Below are 25,141 nucleotides of genomic sequence, written 5' to 3'. Positions count from 1 at the left end.
GTTTTAGTAAATGTATGTGCTATAAATAAGATACTCATTAAAATATTATAATTGAAATAAAGCTAACATATTAAAAATATTTATTTATATTTATCATAAATATTTAGTCTAAATTTCAATAATTTAAATAAATCTTTATATAACATATATATATAAAATATTTATATAACATTTCAAAAAATGGTTAGTAATATAAAATATTTATTATAAATATACTTTTGTGCTGTCTGAGAAGTTCCTGAGACATAATTTTGCATTGTTGTGTGAGGAACTTGTAAAAAATGTGCATTCCTTTTAGAAAAAAACTGAGAAACATTAATTTTCATCACAAATGCGATTTGCACGATCTCTACATATTATTAAAAATTTTTTTTTAAATAAGAATAATTATTTTTAAAAATAAATACAAATAAAACAAAGCTCTCGATGTCAAAATAATAATAAAGATAACGTAAAGGGCAGATCCGAGAATTGTTATTATATAGAATTAAGAAATTAATACAATTAAAAAATTAGAAGTATTAAAACAAATCAAACTGCATACATAACGTATCATATAAGATATGCTATAGATAAAAGATATGCATAAAATATCTTATGATGCGTTATGTATGCAGTTTGATTTGTTTTAATTAGGCTTTTAATTTTTTAATTATATTAATTTCTTAATTCTATATAAAGACAACTCTCGAATCTGCTCTTTACATTATCCTTATTATTGATTATTTTTAACCATAAGGAATAAGTAATTTCAATAAATGCGGCGCTGCTGAAAAAAAATTATATTTCAGATTTTGTTAATATCGTCCTAATATACATATACATATACTACATAAAATTTATTTTGTCTTTTTTCTTATAAAAAATAAGAAAATTCGAATTCTACTCCTTTTTTCATTTAGAGTAAATTTCTGATTGGTTGAACGAATTTTATTGTGCATCATTGAAATTGTTTAGGTCTTTTATTCAGATTTTTTAATACCATGTTCAAATTGCGTGAATATTTAGAAATTCAAAGCATTGCCATTAAATAATGATTTTAAAATTTATAAAATTTAGATAGTGTTTAGAGATGAAGATATATAGGATAATTATATAACATTATTTCGCATTATCTTATATGCAAGAGAAAACATACCCACATATTTTTAATACTTATAAATATCATCGGAAGGGCATAACGATTTAACGGGGAGCAAGACGTTCGGAGGATGGCGCAATATTAAAAACATCCTTGACCCTATATCCCACCATGGCAAACTGAGGGTACCGAAAGATTTCGTGTGTGGCTCGTCGTTTGTCCGCCAAGTATAAAAGTACCGATTGTCACGGATTGTAGCATTCGTATTTCAGTTCAGACACGATTGAAGTCATCGCAGGATCTTCCCCGCATATATAGCATAATGGCAGCTAAGGTACGGATATATATACAAATCAATTGCAATCAGATATTATCTAATATATAGGAACAAGAATAAATCTGTGCTCTTAAAGTTACAAGTCTCCTCTCTCATGATCATGGAAATTCTGTTTTAGCTATTCGTAATCTTCTGCGTTTTGGCTGCGGCCAACGCCGGCTATATTGGACTGCCATCCGCCCTGCAGTATCATTACGAACCGATAGCGCACGTTCAACCCGCTATCACGTCGACGTCCGACAATATATTACGTAGCCCTGGCAATCTGGCGCAAGTGGCCACGCAAACCAAAACCATCGACACACCTTTCTCTAGCTCGAGCAAGGCTGATATCCGCGTAACTAATCCTGCTGTTACCACCTATGCTCATCTTGCTCATCCAGCCCCGTTGACTTACGCTGCAGCCGCTATACCAGCAGCAGTACGCCCGGCTGCTCTTGGAGTCGCTTACTCCCCGGCCGTGGAGGTATCTCATATGAGCTACAGCAGCCCGATTGGAATTGCCTACGCTTACTAAATCGATCACACTCGCGTGAATTTTTATGATATATATATGTATATTATATATTTATTCAAAAACCTTCGATACCTGTAACTATGTATACTTCTGTATGTGGCAAATTAACGATCACACTACAATGTAAGTAGTTACGCAATAAAGATCTATAATCTATAATCAAAGTTTCATTTTTTAACAATTAAGTAATCCTTTTCGTTTCTTAAGAGATTGAATAATTAATTAAGAATTATAAAAGATGTAGGACGAAGTTAATTATTTTATTTGAGGGGAAGGATGTAATTTGTAAGAAAGACGCTGGGGGTAAAAATGCTTAACTGTGTGAGAGAACACATTCAAGTTTTTTTTTTATGTGAAAGTTTATTATTATTTCATGTTTTTTTTTTTTGTCGCGGCGCTTATCAACAATTTGTCAACAATTTCAAATGGGAAGGAGGAAAGATGTTCTAATAGAAAAAGAAAAGAATTTTGCGAATATCGAATTCAGGGAGAATTGCGAAATCAACAAATAATTTGTATGTATCCGATATTAAAGGCGAAGTACATTCTGCGATGTGTATAGTGATGGGGTAGTGGCGAGTTTTTTATCAATATAAAAGAGATTTAGCCTAACTTAAGTCCTAATCCAAGGGGAGCGCCACCCCATCCAGCACCACCCCATCCGCCGGCACCATTCCAACCAGCACCACCCCATCCAGCACCACCCCATCCGGCACCACCCCATCCGGCACCACCCCAGGCAGGAGCAGCCCACGCAGCTGAAACAGATTTTGTGAATGTTAGATTATAAGTAGAAAAAGATGGAAAAAAAACATTTCGCATCCTCTAACGATCTAATTATCCATATAAGGCTATACACTATTCGTGTATATTTGTGATACACGTGATTTTGATAATTCCAAAATTATAAATGTACAGGATGTTAACTTTCTTAATCTTATGTATTATTTTGAATTAAGACTTATCCATACTTTTAGCGGGAGCGATGGCAATTGCTGGTGCGATCGCAGGTGCGATCAAGCCGGCGTAGCAGACATTTACGATGGCCAAGAGGCCGAACACCACCAGGTACTGCAATAAGATTTAAAACGTTTATTTATCTTCAGAAATGAAAAATTTCGGGACTATTATTATATATCTTATTTACTAAAATATTAACTATTATATAGTCATTTAAATTCGTGTTTTTAGATTATCATATCGTGTCCAATTATCTCTCACAAAATAAAAATAGTTTTATGTATATGTTGATAGTCGCGTTCTGTATTTTATGAAATTAAAACTTTAGGAATCATATGAGTTTTTTAATTACATTTTTCTTGCAATTAATACGAATATTATAATTTCAGAAAAGTGTAACAGTTTATAATCTTAACTTGAAGCCTCATTATATATACTTTTATCAATTTCTATAAATTAATGAATATATAAAAATTACGCAAATAATAATAATTAAAATTGTTTCTGTTTTCAAAGCACTTACTTTGAACATGATGATCGTTGTTTTTCTGTTTCCCGTTGAAACACGAAGAACGATTGAATGCTCTGTTTAAATCTAACAGTCTATTTATACGTGCTGAAGAAAACCTGTCCAGTGTGCGTGGTGCATTTTTTCCAAAAACTAATTCTTGTTGTTGTACTACGTACGAATGCCACTGTTCATAGTAAGGCGTTATTGCATCATATAGATATAAAATTTTATATCTCGTTAAGAGCTATGAATATATTTTACGCCTTCAATGATTAGGGTTAAGGTTTTAATATTGTTGCCGTGCTATAAATCGTATGTAATTATAACATTAGAAGCGCAAGATCGTGTGAATTCTTTTCCTGCATATACGTATAATAGACGTGAAAATAAATAGCTCGCTATTTATATGTCAACATTTACATTTCGTAGTACAGATTATTAAAAATAAATGATGATCGAATTGCAAGTAGACTATGTATTTTTAAAAATTGTTTTGGAATTTTCGAGCTCGAGTGATCGATTTATTCATTTTATTTATTTAAGTGATGGCGTATTAAAAAGTAAAAACTTTTTTACACGCCATTACTTTATGCATACAATTCTTCTCTAGTGTTCAAACAATGCTTTACATTCATTTTTTTAATCAGCAAATATAATTGTGTGTGTTACATATATATATATATAGTATAATATTTAAAATAATATAATTATATAAATAAAAGAAATTCATAATGCAAATGAGTATCAATAAACGTGAATTCTATTTCATGTCATGCTTACCTATACACTTATATACTAAAGCATAAACATATAACTTGATTTTTCATGTCACTTTGAATTTATATGCAATATCGTGCGTATTTCGTACTTCGTGTTATGAATATTGCATCACGTGGACTACAGTAGTGGGTACCAATCTCCTCATTTACGATTGTCTGATGCAAGCTTACGTCAAGTTGCACCGGAGCCGTCTCTTTATTGACGTACATTATAGCGGCAACTTGTGTTTAGTTGATTTTCTTTAGTTACTGCTTGTGTGTGAAAACGAAGCACGTTACAAGATATCTCTTCAATTTCAAATTAGTTTTAAAAATAATATTATATAGCTTGTGGTGTTTTCCTAGAATCCAGAAAATATCTTCTCGTACAAATAAATTTTCGTAAATTTTTGGAAATTCCAATTGTAAGCAAAATTGTCTCCAAATATACAGTGAATAAATTGTTTAATATTAAAGAATGCGTAAAAGAGTTAATCAAACGTACTTAAAATTTTAATTTTAAAAGACGAAATTGTATTCTCTAAAATTAAATAGTAAATGATTTCTGCTAACAATTTTAATAGACAAAAGATGGCAGCACGAAATTTATGTAAAAATATTCAGAAGTTTTTGTTATGCGGACTTCTTTTTAATTCTTAGTATACAAAACATATAACGCTTCAATTTTAATCGATCAATCACTGTTGTTGGGCGAACAATTATGTTGCATATACAACCTGTGATTTTTGTAAAGAAAGTAACTGACTGACTTCCATAACTTTTAAGAGCGGTAACTTGCGTAATTTATGACCTTGCACAAGATACATTTGAACCATGCTCCTGTAAAAAAAAAACGGTGAAGGTGACCTACATATATGTGTCTGTACGACATAATGAGGCTGAGAATTGTGTGGAATTGGACCACGCCCTCTTATCATATCAATTTTATATGTATAAATTAATAAGAATTTTACAAAATTTATTTAATAATTTTTATAAAGTTTTATATTTATATCAATATTACAAAATTTGTCTAAAAAAGTTTTTGAGAAGGATAAGAGAATTTATGTAATATTTACTAACAATTTTTCTATCCAGTTAACATAAATTTATGAAATAATCTAAACAAAGATAAAGAGAAATGAAATACAGATTACTATATTTCAAAATGTTCGTTCCCTATTACAAAAATATCAGATTTGTATTGAAATAAAAGATAATTATTTTTCTTAATTTATCTTAACTATTAATTTATAAATTACACTGATTATTAGAGTTTCTAACTAAGTTCATATTATCATATATTAATTATATTTTATTATTGAGACATACAAGAAAACAATAAAGCAACAATTAAGTTACGTACAAAAACCCCTTGTAGATTCATATAGGATTAAGATAAAAAAAGATTAAAAAGACAAAAATTACTATAAAATAAAATATAAATTCGGGCTCTCGATAATAATAATAAAAAACATTAAATATTGAGCAATTGAGCTAACAACGCGGTGCCAAATAGCTGAAGAACAGTTACATTCTTCAAATTTGATAATTTGTTGGGACTATCCTTGCTCTTTGATTGATCATTTTGCGATTTTTTATTGTACCGAACTACGAAATGTTGATTTTAATATCGCTGAAGATAGCTCCAACAGAGCCGCAATTTTCGATTATTTATTATGTAAAATCTTTAAATATACAGTTTTTATTATTATGCACGAATTACCGCATTGTTAGTGCTCTCAACTGATCGATGTTCAATGATTTATTATTGTTGTAAAAACTACTAATACTATATTCTTATAAAATTTTTTTTATTAATTATCTCTAAACTCTATTTAGATTATAAACAATTGATAGTATTTGAGATTATTACTAATATTATTGTAATATATGTTTGCTTAGTTCATAAAATAAAATTAGAATTAAATAATGTATTTATTAACATAAAATTCGTAGAATTTATAATATATAGTCTTTGTAATTAAAAATAAGATTTATAATATACAGTTATCAATACAACAAATAATAGAGCATAAATTTTGTTCTAATGATCTTTCACTTTAATGATCTTTATTAATATTTTACACATTATTGTGTACATTTATTTGTAAATGTAATATATATGTACTTATCTATAATATAGCTCTTACAAATAAAATTTTCTCTATTCTAAGGTCTTCTTTCAGGACAATCACTTTCTTCTAAATTGTCCTTCTGTGTTATTCCTTTAGTATATACATTTGCTCAGATTAAAGTATTAAAAGGAATGAAAGATGGAAGACATGATATTTTCATTTTGTAAATCAGAATAAAAATAAAAATTTTTAGAAAGAAAAATGAAACATTTGTGATTCCAATAATCTTAAAATAGAGAAAATTAACTATATTTGCTACAGAAAGAATATTCATAATACAAACATATCTGAGCATTTCAAGATAAACAAATATAGCTCTATTCATGTTACATCCTTTTTTCTTGAGGATAATTTTTTTTTAGGCTAAATTGATATATTATATCTTTTCAATTACTCTTTTGTGGTCTGTCACCAAAAATGGCACTTCCTACTCTTACATTTGTACTGCCAAGTTCAATCTACAATAGTATATAATAAATGCATTTCATATAAGAACATAAGACCTGTGTATATTTTAGTACACTGTTCACAATTGTCTGAAGACCTTACCGCGTGTTCATAATCATTGGACATTCCCATTGATAATTCGATATCTTTTACATCAATTTCCAATTCTTCATGTATCTTTTCTCTGCACTTCATTAAACAAATAAAATCAGGATTTGGTCCGTTCTTAATATCATACCCATACATTCCTATTGTCATAAGACCCATAAAATTCAAATTAGAACAATTCTCTACGATGTGTTTTACAATGGTTGATACTTGCGCAACATCACAACCACTTTTTTCTGTAATTACAATTATTTTTATACAGAGTAATTTAAAATTTATTGAGCTGAGACAATTACTTTATTCTAGTATAATCCTCTCACTTAAGTATAATAAATAATTCATTACCCTTTTCTTGACTTGTGTTAACTTGTACCATGACATTTAACTTGCTGCTACTATCACTATTTCGGAATTTTGGCCACGAATTATTGAGTGCATTTGCAAGTCTTTCACTATAGACAGTTTCTATGACATATAAATTTGGTATACATAAAAGCTTGTTGACTTTATTCCTTTGTAAATTTCCTATAAAATGCCATCGAATTTGTTTACAATTTTTAATAATCAGTGAGCTGAAGGCCTTCTCCATTAGCTCATTTACATAATTTTCACCAAAGTGTCTTTGACCAGCCTCATATGCGGATACTATCGAGTCAGGAGGTTGTAATTTGCTAACAGCTACCAGTCGCGGTTCACAATATTGATATCCCTGCGAGAATGAGATAAATATTTTGATCTATGCGAGCTAACCTTTGCATTGATGGTTCGAAGCGCAGTGTTCTCTATATATAACTATTCAGATCATTAAAAAAATGCACTAAATAGTCGTATACATAAACTTATATATTTAATTAATATTAAATACTCAATGTGCACGGAAAGGAATACCGGTGCTCTTTTCGTAGCAGCATGTGATATCTTATCGCAGATAGATTTCAAATTTGCTGCCACTTCTGCCATACTATATTTAAATATTGTCATAAATTCTTTCTTGATCAGTACTCAACATAAACTTTTCACTGATTTAAGATAATAAAATTGTTCTTTTCTCTTTAATGTGAATTTATCTTTCTCTTCCAATTTATATTTTCTCGAACTCTTAATTGTCTCATGTGTTTAAAAACAATAAAAGTTACGCAAGACAACAATCACATACTGATAAATTTTATGTAAATACTTTGTATTTGTATCACAGATCATATGCTTGTATCATATGTTTTCCAGCCTGGTTTACAACAGTTTACAATGAGTTAACAAACGTTGCGACGTTGCAACAGCCAATCAAAAAGCACGACCAATACTGGTGTTGAGTTGAGTGTAATTGGAAAGCACCTTTATGTTCTAGTATTCCCTAGGATTTCTGCGATTACGCGCAAGCGCCATCAGCAGCTATTTGTGCTATTTTGTCAGCCATTACCGATTGTCATCATGGTATAATCTTATTATTATCAATATTGCGTTTATTCATCGCTATTTCCGTAAAAGTGGCAGATTATAATTATGACAATTATCATTAATATTTTATCTATACGCATTAACGAAAAAGTGAGTATTAATTCATCTCGTATATCTGTTTTCATTGTATATTAATAATAGGATTTTTTTTATTTCTCCTGTATATCCTAAACAATTGCGAACTTGCAGATTAATCGAACGGTAACTTGGTCGAAATTCTAAAATCTGGATTGCTACTACTAATTTTTTGTATTATACAACTGTACAGACAATAGCACGTATACGTATATCGATCTTGCGAGAGATAATATGGATAACAAAGCATCATCTTTTGGCATGTCATTTTATGCATTCGTGTATCAGGAGACACGGTAGTGTCTGCGCTAAGAGCACGCGTAATTATTAATTAACATAAAGAATTCAGGCTTGTTATTTGATTTACAAAATTGCACAAAAATGGGTACTTCGAGGCAGCAGGACAGATCTCTTGGTAGTGGAATTTCATTGCCGCAATGGATGAAAGGAAAAATGGATAACAGGTAGGTTCTGTCTTTATTAAATTTTATCATTGAACATGTTTTTATGAAGATATTTTTATAACGATTACATATCCAAACGATTAGTATAATTATTAGCTGTGACATCAGGATGTTTGAAATTGTTGTATTACATTATATGCATGCATTTGATACTTTGCCAAATTGGCTTAAGTGTTATTTATAGTTAAGCAATATTTGTATATATTTCTATTGGATAGTGTTTCTTATAAAACCATATAGGTATTATTGTTTTATACAAGATGTATGAATGAGATTAAATTCATTTAATTGATAATTATCTGAAGTGCTTATGTTAATAAGCATTAATTAATATGTCAATTGTAATATTTATTGTTTTTTGTTAGTGTAAAGGTTATGGCACTTAATATGATTTTGTTACATCACATGTGATCCGATCAATTATTCAAAATTTGTGTTTTAAGGTTTATTCAGATTCTTATCTGAGCATTTTCCAGGTATCATTTTATCTTTGTTTAGCAGTTAATGAACAAGGCTAATATTTTATTTCTTGTACAACAAATTTTAAGTATTTTTAATTGGCCACAAGACAAAACAATTTCTAGAAACTTAAGAACTTCTCCGTTCTGCAGCCAATAAGCATTCTTGAAAAATTTATTGTATGACAAATAGAATATTAGCTCAAAGGTACATCATTTATGAGTTTTTTAACAATTTTTTTTAGCCTGTTGATCAATTATAAGATAGAGAGATTCGAGAACCTTTCTGTTTTGCAGGCATTTGTTGTGAGACATAAAGAGTATGGTCAACAGTGTTACAAAAGCTCTAAACAATTTTTGATTGGTCAGTTTATAACATTCTTTTTATAATCGGTTAACCAAATGCTTCAAAGCATTTGTAGTAAGATTTTGACCGCAACTAAAAACACAAATAAAATCTCATCCTAACAAAAATAAAATAATATCTGAGAGTAGTTAATGCAATACCACAAATGCTTTGAAACATTTTTTAATTGATCAATATTTGTAAAATTTTTTTCTTTTCATCAGTCAAATACTTCAAAGCATTTGCAGTGAGACTTTAGATCTGTTTTTTATTCTTACACTGTGTATGCTAATTTAGACAATGTAGAAATAAAGAATAGAGCCTAGGTAGCGATCATGTAACTTTTTTTTAGAACGGAAACGTAAAAAGTGAAAATTTTTATGTATATATATATATATATACATATACAAAAAACTTTACTTTTCATGTTTTTACTTTAGGGAAAAAGTTACATGATCGTTATCTTGAGTGGCATTCGGATTGAAATTTTAACAATCCTATGTATTGGTTTTAGTAATTTACTAGATTCCATGTATCCTAGCATACAAAATTGCATCGTATGCTAAAGACGTAATATACTTTTTTTAGATTTGACTTTGACGAAGCCGCATTCAGTCCACCATCTTACGACGATAGTTTCTTTTACATAAGATATCCAAGATCGCAAAATACTCAACCACAACACGGATTAAAGCACATTGTAACTGAGGTTTTAAACGAAAATATCGCGAGCTCTACGAATCAGATAACAAATGAAAAATCCATTCCTGATTTGAAAGAAGTCAAACAGATTGATTTTAGCAAACATCCGTTGCCATGTCAACCGTTTATACCGGTTGTAAATAATACAGGTATACCAATAATCTGTTAATAATTTTGTTTTTTTGAAATATATGAAACACTAATCAGCATATTTGCTGGATTCAGCAGAACGTTTATTTTACAACTATTGGAAGGTTTAGAAAAAATATAATCCAATCAGCGCGAAAAAACTTCTAATAATTGCAAATTTTGTTGCAACTATTATCATGATATATATTTTATATTCAATATAAAGATATATTATTATATATTATATTATTACATATATTATTATATATATATATATATTATATTATTTTAGCTGGTGATATTAGAGTACATAAAGCTTCAGCGAGTGGAAATATAAAACCTAAATCGCAGGGGACGGATGACGGTTTTCATGGTGAACCGGCTCTTTGTGGCAAATCAATTGTTCATGTAGCTAGTCAAATGATGTCTGGTAAATTTACCAAAGTATTCACATCGGATTCGCGTTCTCAGCAGATGGAGAATTCTGTGAAAAGTGTCAGCAAATCGTTACCAGCGACACCACTAACGTCACCAACAGGATCTCCAGATAGTTCGCCGAAAGCACGCAGAAAGATGCATAATCGATACTTCACTGGTGCATTTGTACCAGATAAAGAAAAATATCAGGGTAATTGGATCTTGGCAAGCATATTGGGCCAATCCAGAGAAGTCATTACAGCAAAGATAGACGAGGAGGACGAGCTCTTTCCAGACATGGAGCCACGCAAGCCACTTAATCGCAAAAAATCGATATCGTCTCAAAATCTTACATATATAGGGAAAGAAGAAAAATCGACAGATAAGTCATCTGTTTACGTAAATGTGCTCGAAGCTAAACCATCTGAACTAAGAGAGATGAATTTTTGGTCTCCGACTTCCATGTGAAGTTTTACATTTTGTTTAATTCTAGCTATATATAGTTTTTAATCGTGCTTCTACCAAAGCATATTTAGATGAATTTAGTTTAATTCCAAATTATTAATGCACATAGCTGTAAATTTAGCTTATAATACTAACTTGACAACATTTCATATGAGATTGATATATTATTATATATTTTAAATTGATTTCTATGAGTTTGTAATCATTCGAAAATGACAGAGAGCACTATTTGACTTAAAACACTACAGAATTGTGTTATAATTGTATTTAAAAGGTGTTATATCTTCTTTATTTCCTTCCATTATTAAACATGAAAGAGAAAAAATATGTAAAAACGAATAATTTTCTCTATATTCATATTAATAAGTATTACATTCGCGTACTTGTGTTATCTATGCTTATACTCTTAAAACTGCTTTGAGGATTGAAAAATGCAATACGGTCTGTTAATTAATTGTCTCATCGATTCACGAATATGACACATTGTAATTATCTATTCTCCGTGCGTTATATATAAATTGTGGCGTAACTAAAATGCATCAATGTATTAAATCTTGCAAAGTCAAGAGATGCATTTAAATGAAGTTCAATGCTCTGTATTGTAAAATGTGATACAATGACCTTGAAACTAGGAATATTATAAAATCTATGTTATATCGTACAATTATTATAAATTCCACTACTACAAATTTGCACGAAGAACACTGTTGGTTAAAGATTTTTATCAAGCACAGATGAGTTATATACAAATATATACAGCCTATTAAACTAAATTTATGCCAATAAAAATATGAAAACATTTTAGACACATTTTCATTATTTCAATAAATACTTGTGCATGGACTGAATGTGATTAAACTATATTATTGGACAATATTTAGATATTCAAATTAGTTCAATTTGCTCTTCATCTTTTTCTAATTCTAAAAATTAGAAAAAGATTAATAGTAAGTTAAACCGAGATTAAAGTTAATCTGCATTGGTGGAAATGGGCATAAACGTTTTATCGATGATTGTCGCTATCGTTAACTAGCGATAGCCAATGGCAGGACAATCCTGAAAGAAAGCGCGGCTCTCAACGCGAAAAAACGTTTAGAGAAAATCCCGCTGCTGAATGCGGACCGAAAACTCGAAAGTTCGTTCAAACGGGACCAAAGTCACCAAGGATAGGTCACCTAGAGCTTCAGATTCCCACCCGAGTGCCACTCAGGTATCCTTCTATCCTTATTGTTTGCCAAATGTTAAACAAGGATGACATGACACCCAGGGAGCACTCGGGTGGGAATCTGAACACGCCGTAGGGTAGATTAAGTTAGGTTAGTACCAGATGCCCGCTGTAGTCGTATTGTGTAATTACCGTTCGTAATTACGTTGATAATATTTTAATATCTCCTTCTCTCTGTGAAATGCTTCACGATCCCGCGGACGAAACACACAGAAAACCACGTCAACTTAGGAACACGCCGCTACAGAAATATATTCGCCTTGCGTCACTCGCCATAACCCTTTGTTACGCTGGAGCAATGTACGTTGCCTGGAGAAAAAAGTAGGTGTTCGCGTAAATTTTACAAATAAATATCTATCTACAATTTACGTTATTTAGTCTCACATTTAATTCTAATCGATTTCAGTGTAATATTTACAATGCTTAAATTTAATTTTAAACTTTATTTCATAGTATTGTTCCATTGTTAAATGATGAAGATAAAATCAGAGAAATCTTAGAAGAAGAGGAGGTTAACTTACAAGATTTCATCACAATTCCAATTTTTCGTGATACTATTCAAAGGCTGACTGCGATACAGCGAACTAAATTAAATCCAGAAACTGAATCAGAGAATACACAAGCTGAAGCTAAATAAAATTTAAACAACAGAGCATCCAGAGTTTATATAACACAATAATGGACGTTGAAAAGAATGAATTTTGTAAGCCTAGTAGTTTAAAAGAAAGATTGAGATTAAGGAAAAGTGATAAGGAAAGGTATATATTATAAAATATGTCAAATATATTAAACTAAACTTTTTGTAGTCTCATTTAACATAACATGTATCTTTCTAATAACATAATGACAAAAATATATTCTAATTTTAAAATGTATCACATGTATTTATTATATTCTTTTCTCCTAAATCAAATGAATTTAAATTTTGCAAAGATATTTATACTTTGTATTAATAAAATCTATTTGAATGAGATATCTAAACTAACATAAAAATGTTCTTTTGTATAGTATGGATAACAAGAGTCATCCTTCTAATAATTTCAATAATGAATCCAACACGGATGACCCTGCTTTTACATCCCAAATTCCATTTGATGACAGTATATTAGATTTTAAATCGCCAAAGAAAATACATTCCACGCAATCAAAAGTTATTAACAGCAATAGATATCCGGATAAAGCTACGAAGAAAGTACTCCATTCTAAACCTAAAATTATCAATGAAAAGAAATCTAAAAGTGGAAAACTATTACAGAATAAAAAGATTCATCGTGATGTACAACAACCATTAATCGAATCGTCTTTTTTTAAATCTGAAAAGAAAGAAACTGAATCACCACAAAATTCAACTGCTGTAAAAACTGCTTTTGTATGTCCATTGTGTTTAAAAAATTTTAAAGATGAAAATTCACAAGCTGTGCATATGAAGAGTTGTGCTACAAAAAATAACGTGTCTACAAAAAAATTAATAGATGCTGTGGAATTACAAGAACGGCAAGCCGCAGAAAGAAAGTCGTTAGGGCTACTCTCTGCTCCTATATTACAAGACAAGAAGAAATCTGTTCCTCGTAAAATAGTAGGTATTCAATTGTTTAGGTATCTACAAGATGATTTTTAAATTGCCAAATTATTGGAACTTTATTGGAATTTAATTGAGATATAAAAACGATAATAAATGTGAAATTAATTAGTGAGCATAATTGAAAGCTGAAAATAACTGCATTTATCCTCAGCTCTCAATTGTCCACTAATTAATTTCACATTTATTATTATTGTTTTTAAATCTCAAGAGCTCAATTTATTTTGTATTATTAATTGAGATAGTCTTCTTAGAATTTAATTATAAATTGTTAACAAGACACAAATATCTTTAAACTAACCGTTTAAAAAAATTTTTTCAGGCATCGCATGATGACCCTGATCTTCAGCTTGCTTTAGCTCTTTCCAAATCTCTGTATGAAAAAGAAGAAATAGACGAATGGGATGAAGTTCAGATTGTAGCAATATCCTCTAATTCATTAGTGTCAGATAATAATGCAGATTGTTCTCAGAAAGCAACATTGCAAGATTTTGGGTTTAGTAGCAGTAAAAATGTGTTACCAACAAACAATTTGATCAACAGTAATAAAACTAGGAAAAGTAATTATATGTTACATTACTTACAAAGTGCAATTGATAAACTTGTAGCTAATAAGAAATGTATATTTTACTTTATGATGGCTTGTTTTTCTTTCTTTTATCTAAAAAGGAAAGCCTATTGAACCAACTATTTTGCAAAGACGCACAGCTGTAGAAAGAGAACGTATTTTAACAGAGAGAATAGCTGAAATACTTATGGGTTACAAAGATTTTACTCAAAGATCCCAGGAAAAAGTAGAAGAGTTTAATGACACTAAGGAGAGAATTGATATAAAGAGTCAATTACTTCAACAATTACGTGAAATTGTAATATGTTTTTTTTTGATAAATATTAAGAAAAGAGGAGCTACTTCCGATGACCTTGACTTTGACATATGTTGTGAAAGTCGTGATCTTGAGTGACCTCCACCAGGTTTTAAATGGCAGTCGCTGTCCATTAAAAAGTTATAATATATACTTTAAAGCAGGAAATTTCTATTTTATCATACATATCAAAAAGACATAATTTTTCAAACTTTTTTGTTCATAACTTTTTAACGGATAGCGACTGCCACTTAAAACCTGATGGAGGTCACTCAGGGTCACGACCTTGACAACATATGTCAAGGTCATTAGAGAGGTGACTCCCCTTTTCTTAATATTTACCTATTTTTTTATATAATAAAAATTACTTTTCAATTTAAATATCAACAAATTTTTAAATATTATAATAACATATATTATTATTTTCAAGGAGAATACATTGTGGGAAAGGACAAAACTAATTCTAACTAAAGATGTATTTTATGTAAAACAACTATTGCCTCAAATAACTCCCTTAGAAAAGAAAGAGCAGAAATCAAATGTAAATTATTATTTGTTGGCACATAAACTATATTTATTATAAATAAATAAGTTATATTTAAGAATATATATGTAATAATATATTTGAAGTATACAATAATAGCGCTTTTATATTGTGCTTTTTAGGGCACAGAAGAGCAGAATGTTACAAAGCTAATGGAATTAAACTTCAGCAATGAAAGATCTTTAAATAATGAACAAATGCAAGAAGTAAAGGAAGAACAGGACATTATAAAAACAATGGATGATAACAAAGCTTTAACGATCTCTTCAAATACTGTTAATATGTGTTGCGAAGAAAAGCAATTCCTTAATAATTTAGCTACAAGTTGGAGAAATATACTAAATGATAGTTCTGCAAGTGACATTATTGTGTTTGTCAGAAATAGCAGACACATATGGACACATAAATTGGTTTTTTACACACGTTGTCCAGATATTTTATTGGATGTAATTTCTAATGATACAGAATTCACTACTGCAAAAGAAAAAATTTGTTGGCTTGATACAGACTATGATGTCGCCATAGCCTTTTTAGAATTTGTTTATTGTGGTGTAATCGATAAGTATTCCAAAATACTTGATTCTCAGATAACTTTATCTGATATTAGAGCTTTAGGAAGAAAATACAAAATAAATGATTTATTTGTTTATTTGCGTCAAAAGAAATCTGAATCTGTAGCAGAAGTTAAACATGACTGTAATACTCATGAAAACAGTATAGAAAATGTACATCTAAATACAGAAACAATTTCCAATATTTCGAAATTAGATAAATCTTTCAATAAATCACCAAATTATACGCATGATGTGAAAAATATTCCTTGCTCTCAGAAAACGCTATTACAAGGGGATGTTAATGATGATTTACACCTTGAAAATAATTACGCATCCGCAAAGAAGTTATGCGTTTTGCAAGACGAAAAAAATACTTTAATGAAATTATCAGAAGAAATTAATTCCAGAAGCAACATACCTGCAAAACGAGACAGTACATCTCCTGATATGTTTGATGAGACGTTTGTAATGAAGCACAATGATAAATCTACAGTACATCCTAAAGACTTGGAAGATTCTAATATTCATATATTACTAAATTTGCTCAAACAAGATGCAGATGTTGATATCTGTAGTCAACACTTATCAAAACCTCAGAACGCAGAACATTTGGAGTTAGATAAAAGTACAACTATCTGTTCAAAAAATTTGGAACAAAGTGTAATAGAAATTGATCCAGATCTCGAATCAAATTCTTTGAAATTTCCTATTGATAATATGCATAAAAATTGTTTAATTGATACTTCTCAAAATAGTAAATCAAGATGTAGCCAAGATCACCTTTCGAAGGTAATAAAACAAAAAAGTAATCTTACATTATTTATTGAAGAAGTCCAGAAGGAAAACGCAGAATTGGATGCCTTGTTAAATGCTACAGAGATGGAATGTTCTGTACAAATATCTCCTATAAAGCATAAGAATCCATTTCGTATAGACAAACACGATAACTCCGATCTTCAATCTCACAATAATTATATTGAACAATCAGGTAATACAGAGAAAAAACCCGGTAGATTGTCTACAATAGAGCAATGTATGCAATCGTATGCTGCCAAAAATCCAGAATTTTATTCCTATCTTTCTAATGAAGATGTACAAGATGTTAAACAAATTAATAATTTGCATATAAATTCTCTATTATCCAAAAAGATAACAGAATCTTTCCATAATATATCGAATTGTATACAAAACGTTACTTTGTCAAATGAGAAAATCATTGCAGAACAAGTAACAAATGTATCAGCGATATGTTCACAACATACTGAAACAACGAATCGATCACTCAGTGAAACCATCTTTGATTTAGAAACAAATGAGGAAGAAATTTCTATGTATTCTAAATATATGAAAGATCACAAGGATAATAGCATAGCAAAATATAGAAAAGCAGTCAATAGAAATAAATCAGATAGTAATCTGTCTAATGAAAGTATAGTATCCGATTTGTTCAATGAAGACAGTAATACCAGTGAGGCTGAAAAAGATGAAATTTTTACCCAGTCTGTTTTGACACAAAAAGATACGGATGTAATTGTTTCATTAGATACAGATGTTGAAAGTATATCTTCCAGTACTAGCCACACTGTCTTAGAGAACAATGACTCCAATCATGGAAATATTATGTCTCATGCTCTGCAACAATCTAGAAAAGAAATAGAAAGTAACAATCAGGATATAACAAATGAAAATAACAGTCAATCCTTCGAAATTAACAAATTTTCAAAAGCAGTAACGACATATTCGCAAGAAGGAAAAGATATTAATAGCGTAAAACCAAATCAAGATAAATTAAATACTACAGAGACAATATCTACGACACAAAAATATAAATTAAATGAATTAAACGATGCTCAGGAAAAGGAGTCTAATCCAAGTCTAATGATGGTATCCTCTAGTCTAGATTTTTTAAATAATGAAGGCTGCAGTCCAGTTTCAAATATCAAAAGTTTGCTTCAAGGTAAACTCTGTACCGAAAGTGTATCAGGATTAGATTGTGAATTAAGAAAGCCAGCCAATTTTTCTCTTGATTTTGAAGACGATATATATCTTGCAAATGTTGATATCGATAAATATGAAAAACAACATGTTTTGGAGAAGAGTCGCTCATTTAACATATCAAGTACGAGAGAATTTAATAATAGTAGTGTACGCGCGCGCAGAAGCAATAATAAAAATAATCATGAAAGTATTAAAGGAAAAGATATAGGAGCAAATGATTATGGAAACTCGGGTACTAATGTTACATCTTTGACTCAAAATTCTACAAGTGTTAAGAAATTTAAAAGAAAATCTTTTTCCGAAGGACAAATTGACACAAATAGATTACGTAATCAAGGTATAATATCTACGGATATATCTGCACAATTACAGTGTAATTACATTCAGAACATTGGAAACGCAGAAATGCCTAAAATAATTGATAAAGATGTTACACCTCCGCCTGTTTACAACGATATGGGCACTCCTGAATTACACGTAAGTTAATTGAAAATGAGAAGTCTTTATAATTAAAAATATTTTCTTTTCTCATGAGCGAATTGTTAATTTTTAGAAAGAAATGAAGAAATACGGATTAAAGATTCAAAAACGTAGCAGAGCTGTAAAATTATTAACGCATATTTATAACGAACTTCATCCTTTAGTTCCTAAGAGAACGGTAGAACAGCAGATTACTGAAATTTCGAGCGATGAAGACCAGGAACCTCCATTAAAGAAACGAAACGTGGATGATAATAGTTTGGAAAAGTCAAGCGATTCAGAAGACAGTGAAAACGAATTTCCTTGTTCTCAAGATAGGTAAATCTAAATGTAAATATTAATTAATCTTTTTAACATAATATTACATTTTATATAGATATAGTATAATAAAAAAGTAATATATCTGTTACAGTAATGATAGTGTAAGTTCTACAAAAGAAATACTCAACAAAGAAATGGAATTTTATGAAACTGAGTCAGCACTGGAGAATTCATCAAATATCACAGAAGCTTTTATGAAATTAATCAGTATTGATAAAGATTTACATAATAAAATATTACAATATGAACCAGTGAATATTAATCATTTGCGTTGTATGTTGCAAACACATGGATTTAAATGCAAGTTGCCTAATCTCATGAGTTTTCTAGATCAACAGGTATGTTTTCTTCGTTTTAACTTATATATATGGGGCATTCCATTTCAAGTGTGCCAGCAGTGAACTTTTGATTTGGCTGAAATGTTATAGTATCTATCGAAAGAAGCTACCATGATTTTTTCAAAATTTTTTATCAATGTAGTCATCAGATATGAATTTTTTTCAAAAATTGCAGTTCTAATTTTCAAATCCCTATAATTTTGCGAAAAATAATCTAAATGAAACGATTTTTTCTAATTGTTTTTTTTTCTCTATTTAAAAAAAAATATCAAAAAAGTTTCAAAAAACTTTTTTGTTTTCTTTTTAGTTTAAAGTAAAAAATCGTCAATTTTTAAAAGTATGACACATTTAATTTTCTTCAAAAAATTGTCATAAAAACTTTGATTAATTCGATAATTTTTAAGATTGGTTTGAGAGAAACCATGGGGAAATTTTTCTATTTTTTTTAATTAAAAAAAAATTTTTTTTCAATTTTTTGTATTTTTTACTTGATAAAATAATATGAAATCATGATTTTGTCATGACCTACAATTTTTTTTACAGTTTATTCTCAATTATATATATATATAACTATATATCGAAAAATATATAAATATAAATTTTGTTTTAGTGTATTACATTTTATGCACCAGAACAAAGAGCCAAGAGGATTCGCAGAAAAGCATAGTTTATTGATATCTATAATTTCCTTATAATTCACAAATTTGTATTTAAAACATTTGTAATTAATAAATATTAATATAAAGTATATTTGAGATAGAAAATCATTTATATTTTATATGGTGTAATGCGTAATTTTGTGTGTGTAACATAATCAATTTATTTTTTGTGTGTAACATAATCAATTTATTTAATATCGCATATATTATATTATAATATTTTTATTAATGTAATATGAACTAAAAAATATAATTTATATATATTATAAAAATTTAAATGTACATGGAATTTATTAAATCTTATTTAAAATCCTATTAAAATTTATAATATTTCTTTTTTTAAACTCTTCTGAAGAGTTTTCAAATATGACTCTCTAGAAGAGTGGGAAAAATTAAAGTTGTATACCCCAAATGTGTATGAAATTACAAGAAAATTCCTGTTAGTTTTAGGAACTTCGGTCTCATATGAAAGATTATACAGCACCGCGGGGAACATTATTTCCGAAAAAAGGAGTAGGTTTTCCAGCAATCGAGTTTCAAATGCTGATTTTTCTCAACTCTTTAAAGACTGAATATTGAGAACTGTAGAGGTTCACAAATAAACTTTATTTCAATATTCAGTCTTTAAATTGCTTTACATTTAAATTATTAAACAAACCTTACTTACAATAATATACGTAATACGATCACCGCGAAAGTTTACATTAATAATAATATTAATGTAAACTTTTGTAAGTAAGGTTTGTTTAATAATTTAAATGTAAAGCAATTTAAATGTGATCACCGCAAGTATAAAAAGGGTAACAATATTTATGAAAAGATTTTAAGATTCTATTTAAGTTCTAAATAATACGCTTAAAAAACATTGACTGCGTTGACTGTGATTCAATCCACATTAACAACAGTCAATCAAAAGCATGAGAGTAATTATTATTGACGCTTCTGATTGACTGTTGCGAAACATTGCAACTGGCGATGATGAGTTTGCAACCAAAGAGTACATACAATATAAAATTAAGAATCCTTGTAGTACATACTTTTGTTAATCATTTCATTTAAACCTCATTTATAAATTCCAAAAAAACGATTGAAAATTTAAACCTAAAAAAAATGATTTCCCCTCCCTTTTCTTCTCTCCCTCTCGCTTTTCACTCCTTCCCCCTCCCCCCTCTCTCGCTAAGAAATTACCCTTAGGACTATTTAACCCAGGTTTCCCATCATCTTATCCTTGTTGTTCATTCAATGTTAAAGACGATACACGGGGATGGTTGCTAGGAAAAAGAATCGATCCCTTTTTTTTATACACGATTAAGAATCAAACCTAAAGGAATTGATCGATTCTTAAATTTGATGTTTTTTTTTTAAATCGGCATCACTACCTATTATTGCGATGTGACGACGCCGTACGGTTGTAGACGTAAGAACTAGTACTGCAGACCTCAATAGCCTAGTTCCAGTCCGGAGTGACTGCTTGGCCAGTAACCAAGAAGAAGAAGAAGTAGGCGCCCGGTGTCCGTTCGAGCAACGCCATTTTCGCGGGCATTGCATCACCTGCTACTGTACCACGTGTACCTACTTAAGACAAAGAAGAAATCCATCTTAGACGTGATCTTGCGTGATCCGGCCGTATTGCCTCCGTATACTTTAGAGGGAGACAGGAACCATTCAACTAAGAAGATTGAAGAGGTTTTCCCGGCTTGCTATTTGCAGAACGTTATTTCGGAAAGTTTGTAATACGTTGCATTTTGTGTTGCATTTGTATCGAATAAGGTATTTATCGTCAAGAGAACAAGTTTTTATTTTGTAAGGTATATGATAAATTTAAAATATTATAATTTATAGACTTATTGTGCATACTTAATGTATAATCACATATTGCAGTTAATTACGATATTTTATAATTAAGTCTACTTTTTATATATTACATATGGTTACTGATAGCATAAAATATAATACTATAAAATTATAATTCAATAATATATTTTTTGAAGGCTGTCTCCAGTGATATACCTCTATCAAATAACTATCAATATGTCAGAGAAAATGTTACCAGGTAAGTCGCATCAGACTGCTGTAATAATAGTGGCTGCATTCCTTTGTATATTTAACATAAAGTATCATTTTATTTTTATTTAACATTCTATGAATAATAAGGATAAAATGATATCTCCTGAATATTATACTTGCAATAGAATACAGTCAGTGATAACTGTAGCAAGATATGATAAGAATTTGATTGATAATATAAAGCTATATACAGCTAATATTTTATGTATAATAATATTAATGGTAAAATTAAATATCCAATAAATATTTTACAAGATATCTATACATCCGACAAATATGGTAATGACGAGACAGGAGATGGTTCAGAGGCTGAACCCTTTAAAACTATTTTAAGAGCAATGCGTCATGCCAATAAGGAACCTTTTCCAATCATCTACCAGGACTCTCGTGAAGGTGATAAAAAATATGAACCAGCATCTAAGTCTCAGTTAAAGAAAATACAAAAGATTTGGATTCGAGAGCAGTATAAGAAAGACGAGAAGGAGAAGAAATTATTGGAAGATGAAGAAAAAAGATTGAAAAATTTTGAAGAGGCTAAATCGATCGTTATAGAAGAAGACAAAACTCTGCCAGAAGCAAAAACAATTAAGATAAGACAAGCTCTTGATTACAGGGATCAAAGAGTCAAGATATATGGATGGGTACATAGACTAAGACGGCAAGGTATACAATATAATTGAACTTATTTCTATCATGATGCTTTATTGATTTTTACTATAGGCAAAGCCCTTATGTTCATCACGTTGCGAGATGGAACAGATTTTCTACAGTGTGTACTGACTGATAAGCTTTGTCAAACATACAATGCCTTGCTCCTCGCCACGGAAGCTGCTGTTCAACTATTTGGAATCTTGAAAGCTGTTCCTGAAGGGAAAAATGTACATTTGACATTTAATTAGTAAATAATATAAATTATTCATATATTATATATTTGGATGATATATTTGTACATTATTATTAAATTTTAGGCACCTGGTGGACACGAATTATGTGTTGATTATTGGGAACTTATCGGATCATCACCTCCTGGTGGTGCAGATTCAATTTTGAATGAAGAAGCTCTTCCTGACGTACAATTGGACAACAGGCATATAATGATTCGAGGCGAAAATGTATAGTAGAATTTTAATGTTATAAAGAGCTTTTAATATAATCTTTATTAAATTAAAATAAATATTCTGCAATTACATCTTTGATATATTACGAATTTTTTTCAGACATCAAGAATCTTAATGATGAGATCTATATTAATGCAAGCAGTCAGAGATCATTACAAGGATCGTGGTTATTACGAGGTAACTCCTCCAACTTTAGTGCAAACTCAAGTAGAAGGTGGTTCAACTCTCTTCAAATTAGATTATTTTGGGTATGCATAAATAAACTGAATTATTAACCATACAATACATGAGTCAACTGAATGTTGTTTTCAGGGAAACAGCTTTTCTTACTCAGAGTTCTCAATTGTATCTTGAAACATGCATTCCAGCGATGGGAGATGTATATTGCATTGCCCAATCGTATCGGGCAGAGCAATCAAGAACACGTCGCCACCTTGCCGAGTTTGTATACAAATGTTTCTTTGTATAAAAGAGATTGAAATATACGCCTATTCTTTTTTGTAACCTTTTTTTTATATATTGAATTAATTTTTAGATATACGCATCTCGAGGCAGAATGTCCATTTATTACATTTGATGATCTACTTGACCGATTAGAAGATTTAATTTGCGACGTAGTTGAGCGAGTTTTGAAATCGCCTCTCGGTTATCTTGTCAAAGAATTGAACCCTAATTTTCAAGTGCCTAAGAAGCCTTTCAAACGAATGAATTACAGTGATGCAATTGAATATCTAAGAAAAAATAATATCACAAAAGAAGATGGCAGTTTTTATGAATTTGGAGAAGTATGAATTACAGTCTCGTAGATTATCTTTCTAGGTAAAATATATAGCTGTTATTGTATTTTATAGGACATTCCAGAAATGCCAGAAAGGAAAATGACTGACGCTATTAATGAGCCAATAATGCTTTGTCGTTTTCCCGCTGAAATTAAATCGTTTTACATGCAACGTTGCATGGACGATAAACGCTTAACAGAGTCTGTTGATGTACTTTTACCAAACGTAGGTGAAATTGTAGGTGGTTCAATGCGTATCTGGGATTACAAGGAGTTGATGGAGGGTTACAAACGTGAAAACATTGATCCTACTTCATACTACTGGTATACAGACCAGGTAAATATGAAGAAAATAAATTTAAACTATATTTCGAATAACGTAATAATAAATCAATTTATAGCGGAAATATGGATCTTGTCCTCATGGCGGTTACGGATTGGGATTAGAACGATTTTTGTGCTGGCTGTTGAACAGGCATCACATACGCGAGGTGTGCTTATATCCGCGTTTCCTGGAGCGTTGTCGTCCGTAAAAAAATATCGATATATATAAGAGTATTAATATTATATCGATATGCACATTACAATGGAGATACGTTCTGCTTTTTCCTATTACAATATAATAATAAAACTGTAGCATGTGTTATATTCAAAAATATTTTATGAATAATATCAATTATAACGAAAAAAACTTATGGAGAACCACTTAAATAAAAGGATTATGTATAATCAAAATGTATTCTGATTATATCCATTATTCTTCATCTTCATACAAAATATCATGTATTATTGTAACCTTAACAATAATACAATATTTGTATAACGAATAAATATATATATAATTGTCAAAAGCAGGATGTTTCTGATACTTATAATTTGCATATTTATTGTATAATCGAGTACACAATGCCATCGACTGTGTATACAGCGGTTCAAATAAAAATCACATAAAACATTACATATAATCATATGTATATGCATTGTATAAATACTGGCTTCGTTTTTATATAGAAAGTTTCATAATATTCCATGACAGAAAGTTGCTTAAAATTATCATTAGGCGATATATAAATTATTTATTATTTTCGTAATAATTATACGGTAAAGATTTAGTAATTTTAAAATATAAAGTGCAAAAATTAATAAGTATCTGTATAAGAGTGCATTATATAAATCAACGGATTTAACTTGTAATATATATATATATGAAAACCGATAAAAGTGTCATTCAACAAGTGTATTTAACAAA

The 25,141-nt window shown here is 29.8% G+C and overlaps 6 protein-coding genes across 7 annotated transcripts; 4 read left to right on the top strand and 2 right to left on the bottom strand.

The window, feature by feature from the left end:
* Window positions 1-1,327: 1,327 nt before the first annotated feature.
* On the top strand, window positions 1,328-2,049 carry CPF1 (cuticular protein CPF1). The gene is made up of 2 exons (XM_018544636.1): window positions 1,328-1,415; window positions 1,537-2,049. Exons 1-2 carry the CDS (start codon window positions 1,404-1,406, stop codon window positions 1,933-1,935), a joined length of 411 nt encoding a protein of 136 aa, XP_018400138.1. The 5' UTR covers window positions 1,328-1,403; the 3' UTR covers window positions 1,936-2,049.
* A 262-nt stretch (window positions 2,050-2,311) lies between these two features.
* Window positions 2,312-3,492, bottom strand: LOC108777685 (heterogeneous nuclear ribonucleoprotein A1-like). Its single transcript, XM_018544631.1, has 3 exons — window positions 3,419-3,492; window positions 2,907-3,006; window positions 2,312-2,693 (listed from the first exon to the last, which is right to left on the bottom strand). The coding sequence occupies exons 1-3, from the start codon at window positions 3,425-3,427 to the stop codon at window positions 2,539-2,541; spliced, it is 264 nt and encodes an 87-aa protein (XP_018400133.1). The 5' UTR covers window positions 3,428-3,492; the 3' UTR covers window positions 2,312-2,538.
* A 3,086-nt stretch (window positions 3,493-6,578) lies between these two features.
* LOC108777691 (proline synthase co-transcribed bacterial homolog protein) lies at window positions 6,579-7,942 on the bottom strand. Its single transcript, XM_018544637.1, has 4 exons — window positions 7,746-7,942; window positions 7,203-7,566; window positions 6,852-7,093; window positions 6,579-6,760 (listed from the first exon to the last, which is right to left on the bottom strand). The coding sequence occupies exons 1-4, from the start codon at window positions 7,836-7,838 to the stop codon at window positions 6,689-6,691; spliced, it is 771 nt and encodes a 256-aa protein (XP_018400139.1). The 5' UTR covers window positions 7,839-7,942; the 3' UTR covers window positions 6,579-6,688.
* Window positions 7,943-8,388: 446 nt separating this feature from the next.
* On the top strand, window positions 8,389-11,581 carry LOC108777680 (uncharacterized). Its single transcript, XM_018544625.1, has 4 exons — window positions 8,389-8,402; window positions 8,502-8,851; window positions 10,244-10,506; window positions 10,779-11,581. The coding sequence occupies exons 2-4, from the start codon at window positions 8,769-8,771 to the stop codon at window positions 11,369-11,371; spliced, it is 939 nt and encodes a 312-aa protein (XP_018400127.1). The 5' UTR covers window positions 8,389-8,402; window positions 8,502-8,768; the 3' UTR covers window positions 11,372-11,581.
* Window positions 11,582-12,430: 849 nt separating this feature from the next.
* LOC108777707 (putative uncharacterized protein DDB_G0277255) lies at window positions 12,431-19,937 on the top strand. The gene is made up of 10 exons (XM_018544661.1): window positions 12,431-12,914; window positions 13,047-13,351; window positions 13,602-14,169; window positions 14,495-14,732; window positions 14,842-15,038; window positions 15,466-15,576; window positions 16,410-18,608; window positions 18,685-18,929; window positions 19,024-19,270; window positions 19,881-19,937. Exons 2-10 carry the CDS (start codon window positions 13,272-13,274, stop codon window positions 19,935-19,937), a joined length of 3,942 nt encoding a protein of 1,313 aa, XP_018400163.1. The 5' UTR covers window positions 12,431-12,914; window positions 13,047-13,271.
* A 1,656-nt stretch (window positions 19,938-21,593) lies between these two features.
* AsnRS (asparagine--tRNA ligase) lies at window positions 21,594-24,561 on the top strand. 2 transcript variants are annotated; one of them, XM_018544659.1, is made up of 10 exons: window positions 21,594-21,699; window positions 21,921-21,982; window positions 22,252-22,659; window positions 22,717-22,874; window positions 22,965-23,108; window positions 23,214-23,362; window positions 23,427-23,555; window positions 23,650-23,899; window positions 23,966-24,229; window positions 24,294-24,561. In XM_018544659.1, exons 2-10 carry the CDS (start codon window positions 21,961-21,963, stop codon window positions 24,423-24,425), a joined length of 1,656 nt encoding a protein of 551 aa, XP_018400161.1. In that variant the 5' UTR covers window positions 21,594-21,699; window positions 21,921-21,960; the 3' UTR covers window positions 24,426-24,561. The 2 variants fall into 2 exon arrangements, with proteins under 2 accessions (XP_018400161.1, XP_018400162.1); XM_018544660.1 differs by having other exon boundaries at window positions 21,594-21,737.
* Window positions 24,562-25,141: the final 580 nt, after the last annotated feature.

The sequence above is a fragment of the Cyphomyrmex costatus genome, unplaced genomic scaffold (assembly GCF_001594065.2).
Source record: "Cyphomyrmex costatus isolate MS0001 unplaced genomic scaffold, Ccosl1.0 scaffold455, whole genome shotgun sequence".
Taxonomy (NCBI): Eukaryota; Metazoa; Arthropoda; class Insecta; order Hymenoptera; family Formicidae; genus Cyphomyrmex; species Cyphomyrmex costatus.
The sequence above is the reverse complement of the archived record's forward strand: the minus strand, read 5'-3'. Positions and strand labels throughout refer to the sequence as shown.

Bases quoted from the DNA above. Each gene is read 5' to 3' on its own strand.
- LOC108777685 (XM_018544631.1), bottom strand. The intron at 2,694-2,906 runs GTATGGATAAGT...AATCTGTTTCAG, and splicing joins TGCCATCGCTCCCGCTAAAA to CTGCGTGGGCTGCTCCTGCC.
- LOC108777691 (XM_018544637.1), bottom strand. From the start codon at position 7,838: ATGACAATATTTAAATATAGTATGGCAGAAGTGGCAGCAAATTTGAAA. The intron at 7,567-7,745 runs GTATTCCTTTCC...TCATTCTCGCAG, and splicing joins CTGCTACGAAAAGAGCACCG to GGATATCAATATTGTGAACC. The intron at 7,094-7,202 runs GTAATGAATTAT...TTGTAATTACAG, and splicing joins TAACACAAGTCAAGAAAAGG to AAAAAAGTGGTTGTGATGTT.
- LOC108777680 (XM_018544625.1), top strand. From the start codon at position 8,769: ATGGGTACTTCGAGGCAGCAGGACAGATCTCTTGGTAGTGGAATTTCA. The intron at 8,852-10,243 runs GTAGGTTCTGTC...TACTTTTTTTAG, and splicing joins AAAGGAAAAATGGATAACAG to ATTTGACTTTGACGAAGCCG. The intron at 10,507-10,778 runs GTATACCAATAA...ATATTATTTTAG, and splicing joins ACCGGTTGTAAATAATACAG to CTGGTGATATTAGAGTACAT.
- LOC108777707 (XM_018544661.1), top strand. From the start codon at position 13,272: ATGGACGTTGAAAAGAATGAATTTTGTAAGCCTAGTAGTTTAAAAGAA. The intron at 14,170-14,494 runs GTAGGTATTCAA...AAATTTTTTCAG, and splicing joins AATCTGTTCCTCGTAAAATA to GCATCGCATGATGACCCTGA. The intron at 18,930-19,023 runs GTAAATCTAAAT...TATCTGTTACAG, and splicing joins TTTCCTTGTTCTCAAGATAG to TAATGATAGTGTAAGTTCTA.
- AsnRS (XM_018544659.1), top strand. From the start codon at position 21,961: ATGTCAGAGAAAATGTTACCAG. The intron at 21,983-22,251 runs GTAAGTCGCATC...ATATTTTACAAG, and splicing joins GTCAGAGAAAATGTTACCAG to ATATCTATACATCCGACAAA. The intron at 22,875-22,964 runs GTACATTTGACA...ATTAAATTTTAG, and splicing joins CTGTTCCTGAAGGGAAAAAT to GCACCTGGTGGACACGAATT.